The 5,002-nt window shown below is 49.8% G+C and overlaps 1 protein-coding gene across 1 annotated transcript; it reads left to right on the top strand.

Annotated features, from left to right (window-relative positions):
• Window positions 1–926: 926 nt before the first annotated feature.
• Window positions 927–4,997, top strand: LOC103809808 (cytochrome P450 26B1; the record flags this gene model as incomplete). Its single annotated transcript, XM_009082678.1, has 4 exons — window positions 927–1,202; window positions 2,222–2,377; window positions 3,387–3,668; window positions 4,815–4,997. Coding segments are annotated over 4 exons (897 nt in total), but the record flags the coding sequence as incomplete, so codon positions are not given.
• Between the last annotated feature and the right edge of the window lie 5 nt (window positions 4,998–5,002).

Genomic DNA, 5,002 nt, shown 5'->3' with positions numbered 1-5,002 from the left:
GTGTGCGTCCTGCCCCGTGTGTGCGAGTGTGTGGAGGTTAATAAAAAATAAACAAACAGCACTTTTTTCCCTCTCGGTGCACTCCGGGAGGGATGCGGTGGGGATGCCGAATGAAAGCGCGTGCTGTGGGCTGCGCCGGGGAGGGCCGAGGGGACATTCCTGGCATTACTGAGCTCGTGCAACGCTCGGCCCGGGCCCAAATTGGAGTAAGGAGCTGTTAGCATCGGGGACCTGGGGAGGGTCACTCCTGCGCACTGTTTACTCGCAGAGCTTAAATTTATAGTGTCTGCTTTTGGTGGGGTTTTTTTTTGGTTTCCCAAGGAAATGAGCAGTGTGTGATCATAGCCTCTGCGTACGTGTATGCCTCTCTTCCCCACTTGAACTCCTGTCTGAGTTCAGCCAGAGATCCTAAATGCTCCAAGATAATGATTTTACTTCATTTTTTGCATCTATTGAAGAAAAAAAGGTGGTTGGTAGGTGAGAAGATCTGTCAATGCTTCTTGCTGAGAGAAAAGCTCTTGTTTGCGTCTGTGTGCACACAACTGTGTTAGCCACTAGAGAATTCCTGTGGAAGAGATATCTTAATATCATCCAAATCATGGGATGAATATAACTGGGATCTGTGAGACACGGAGCTGTGGGAAAGCTGGCTCTGTCCATCCTGTTGTGTGTGGGGTGAAGTGTTTCCTCCCATCTCTGGTTTACTCTCTTATAGCCTCTTGTTTGTGGTGGTTGTGATGGGGATCTGTGGAGGATCTGTCAGCTGATGCTTCTCCAGCTGTTTTAGGAATTGCTGATTCTGGATGAGTTCTGGATGGTGACAAATCTGCTCAGGGCAGGACACCTGTGATACCCGTTTTTCACTAGAGAAGACAAAGAGAAATGTGTTGGGGCTGTGTAGAAACCTCTCCTCACTCTCTTCGTAGGTCTTTTCCAAAATCTTCAGCCATGAGGCACTGGAGAGCTATCTCCCCAAGATCCAGCTGGTGATCAAAGACAGTCTTCGGGCCTGGAGCAGCAACCCTGAGTCCATCAATGTGTACCACGAGACCCAGAAACTCACCTTCCGCATGGCCATCCGTGTCCTGCTGGGCTTCCGCATCCCCGACGAGGAGCTCAACCGCCTCTTCGAGGTCTACCAGCAGTTCGTGGAGAACGTCTTCTCCTTGCCCGTGGATCTGCCCTTCAGCGGCTACAGGAGGGTAAGAGATTTGGATTGGGTCCTTCACCAGGTGGTACATCAGTCTGGGGTTAATGTGGTGATGGCTAATCCGCACCTCTACAGGTTCTTGGTGGGATTTCTTCTCACCCTGTGGCCTCTAGAAGGGAGTCAGTTTTGGGCTACAAAGTCCTGTTTTGGTGGAGTGAAGCGAAGACTCATTCATAGGTCTTTGTCCTAGGGACTGTGTGGTCTGATGCAAGGGGTAATATAGACAGGACTTGCCCAGATTTAATGACTAATTTTTTCTCACTCATAACTGGCATTTTTCCTGTATTTTTGTTCATGGGACACTTCTCTTCATTCCCTTCTGCCCCTGGAGCAAAACAGGTCAGGAGACCTTATAATTCCATGAATTATTCTAGTTTTTGGATGAATTATGCAAAATGAAAATGTAACAAAAATCATAGACCTGATTTCATAAGAAATTTTGATAATATTTTTGGGAATTTAACATTGATTTTTGGGATATCACTGCCATTTTTTCCATTGTTGTTTGACCACATGAACAAGTCCAACCACTTGCAGCCCCGAAGCACTTGCAGCAGCAGGTTAGCCTGGAGCAGCTGAACTCCCATAGGAATTGCTTTACTGAGACCAGGTGATAAAATTGTTTGGGAAGCCCATTATGCTCCTGGGAAGAGGATTCTTTGGGATGAATTGACTTTCCTTTGAGAGACAGTTTTTCCCAGGGGCTGTCATACATCCCAGGGTGAGCCAGAGGCCTGTGAACTGGTGCAGCACTGGGGCTCCCACACCAGACCTATCATTTACACATAGGTGCTGATTACTCTTGCCTGTAATCTCACCCACTCAGGGTTTACTCCTCCTGCCCAGGGGACAACTTCAGCATCTTTATACTTCTCTTTGAGCATCTGCAATAGCAGTTTTATGACTTAGACATGTTGTCCTGAGCACATCTCGAGCTCCTGGGGATGCTGGGCTGGGGATGGTTGTGCTAATGTTGTGTCTGGCATGGTCTGATGTCTTCCTGCTCCACAGGGCATCCGGGCACGGGAGACACTGCAGAAGGGGCTGGAAAAAGCCATCCAGGAGAAATTGCAGAACACACAGGGCAAGGACTATGCTGATGCATTGGACATCCTGATAGAGAGTGGAAAAGAGCACGGCAAGGAGTTAACCATGCAGGAGCTGAAGGTAAAGCTCTTCTCCATGGACACCTTGTGCTTGCTGTGCTCAGGGCAGAGGCTCCTCAAAGAGCAAAGCTGCTGTAAAGAGAAGATTTTTGGGGCAGACCTGAGATGATCAGTGATACCTGGGGGACCACAATGTGTTGGTGGAGCTGCAGGTGACTCCTGGTCAGGTTGACTACTGTGCCAACACACCAGTTGCTTTCCTACAGACCTTATTTATTTGCAGATCATGCTCAGCCCTTTCTAAAAAGCATTTCATAGAGTCATAGAATCATTAAGGTTGGAAAAGACCTCTAGGATCATCAAGTCCAACCTAAGACCTAATGCCTCTGAAACCATATCACTGAGTGCCATGTCTACTCTTTTTTTTGAACACTTCCAGGAATGGTTACTCCACCACTGTCCTGGGAAGCCTGTTCCAATGCTTAACCACTCTTTCAGTGAAGAAATTTTTCTTAACATCCAACCTGAACCTCCTCTGGCACAACTGAAAATTTCAGCCCTTGATCCTCCCACTTTCATGGTGTGTCCTTTGCAGGGCATAAGAGCCCTCAGCAGGTTCATGACATCACTTGTCCATCATGTGCTATCAAGAGCCATTCCGAGTTTTTTTTCTCCTCTCTGTCTATTCCTCAGCATCCTCTGATGCTCTGCAGGAAGCTCAGTGTGGTGGCTGTCCAAGACCTGTGCCTGCATGAGGAGAGGTCTTGCAGTTAGACATGACCAAGCTGTAGCTGCCCCATCCCTGGAAGTGTTCCAGACCAGGTTGGATGGGGCTTGGAGCAACCTCATCTGGTGGAAGGTGTCCCTGCCCATGGCAGGAGGGTTGGAACTAGATGATCTCTAAAGTCCCTTCCAATCCAAACCATTTATGATTCTATGACTAGACTGAAGAGCTGTTGGGGAGAAGAATGCCCCTTGGCAGCCTGTGAGCCTGTCCCTTGATGTGCCTTGGCTGCTGTCCTGTCTGTCCAGCCCTTGTGTCTTACATTGACTCTTCTCTTGTCTTCCAGGATGGCACCCTGGAGCTCATCTTTGCTGCCTATGCCACCACAGCCAGTGCCAGCACCTCTCTGATCATGCAGCTCCTCAAACACCCTCGGGTCCTGGAGAAGCTGCGGGAGGAGCTGCGCAGCAAGGGAATCCTCCACAACGGCTGCATCTGCGAGGGCTCCCTCCGGCTTGACAACATCAACAGCCTCCACTACCTGGACTGTGTCATCAAGGAGGTGCTTCGCCTCTTCACCCCCATCTCTGGGGGGTACAGGACGGTGTTGCAAACCTTTGAGCTGGATGTGAGTATTGACATGTCTCTGAGGTGTGGCTGTACTGTGAGCTTCCCAAAACAGCCTTTCCCATGTTCTTGCAAAGCCTGCTTGAGCCTGGCTTAGATGAGGCCTCAGAGGGGATAAATTAGGTCTTGCTGGTGATGGGAGATGTAATCACTCTGGATTCAGAGGAGGGTGATGGGATCTGGCCCATGACAGGGAAGGGATGCACTTGAGCTGCCAAAGAGACAAGAGTAATGCTTCAAAGAGCAACTCGTGACAATGTTCGATGCCAAAATCTGAACTGGGGTGTGACAAGGGAAAGGTTGACTGCAAGGGGCATCTCCAGGCTGCTGGATGATGGAAGGATTACTCACTGCCATGGCTGGAATTTCCTACTAGCAAACCAAAATCTTGAAGCCTGGCTTGTCACTGTAAGTCCTCCTAATGCTATGATTTCAGTTGGAAACCTTCCAAAGTGCTCAGGGGGTGATAATTCTACCCCATTTCTCATCACCCAAGCCATGATGTGTGTGTTGGGTGTATGGGGCTGACAGGCAGTGGGGTGTGGGAAGCTGTGGGATGCTCTGGGAAGGGCTGCTTGGTGTGTAGGGCACGGCATGGGCGTGGGAGTAGCTAATTCCCTCTGCTCAGCTGCAATCAAGCACCACAGGGTTCCTGGTAGGAGCCTCCTGCCAGTGGCCACAAAGCAAATATCAGTGGATCATCATGTGGGTCCCTGGGGTAGAGGGAAGGATAAACTCCATCTTCCAGCCCTTTGTGCTGTACTCTGTTTTTCTTTAATTCTGCATCATGCTCCAGTAATAAACCCAAAGAAAATGGACATAACAGACAAAACTGTGAGGCTGATGAGCCACTGGCACAGGTACCCAGAGAAGCTGTGGCTGCTCCACCTCTGGAAGTGTTCCAGGCCAGGTTGGATGGGGCTTGGAGCCATCACTAGCCATCTGGTCTAGTGAAAGGATCCTCTGCCCATGGCAGGGGATGGAACTAGGTGATCTTTAAGGTCCTTCCAACCCAAATAATTCTGGGATTCTGTGATTGATTCTATGACAACAAAATGGCTTTATCTTGTCTTCTTGCTCCCTCTCTCTCTCCCAGTAGGGTTAAACCACTCTGGTTTTCTCTCCACCCCTTCCCTCTTCTCCACAGGGTTTCCAAATCCCCAAAGGCTGGAGCGTGATGTACAGCATTCGGGACACCCATGACACTGCTCCTGTCTTCAAGGACGTGGACGTCTTTGACCCCGACCGCTTCGGGCAGGGTCGAAGCGAAGACAAGGATGGCAGGTTCCACTACCTCCCCTTCGGAGGAGGCGTACGGACCTGTCTGGGCAAACA

Source organism: Acanthisitta chloris, unplaced genomic scaffold (genome assembly GCF_000695815.1).
Source record: "Acanthisitta chloris isolate BGI_N310 unplaced genomic scaffold, ASM69581v1 scaffold30229, whole genome shotgun sequence".
Lineage (NCBI taxonomy): Eukaryota > Metazoa > Chordata > Aves > Passeriformes > Acanthisittidae > Acanthisitta > Acanthisitta chloris.
The sequence above is the reverse complement of the archived record's forward strand: the minus strand, read 5'-3'. Positions and strand labels throughout refer to the sequence as shown.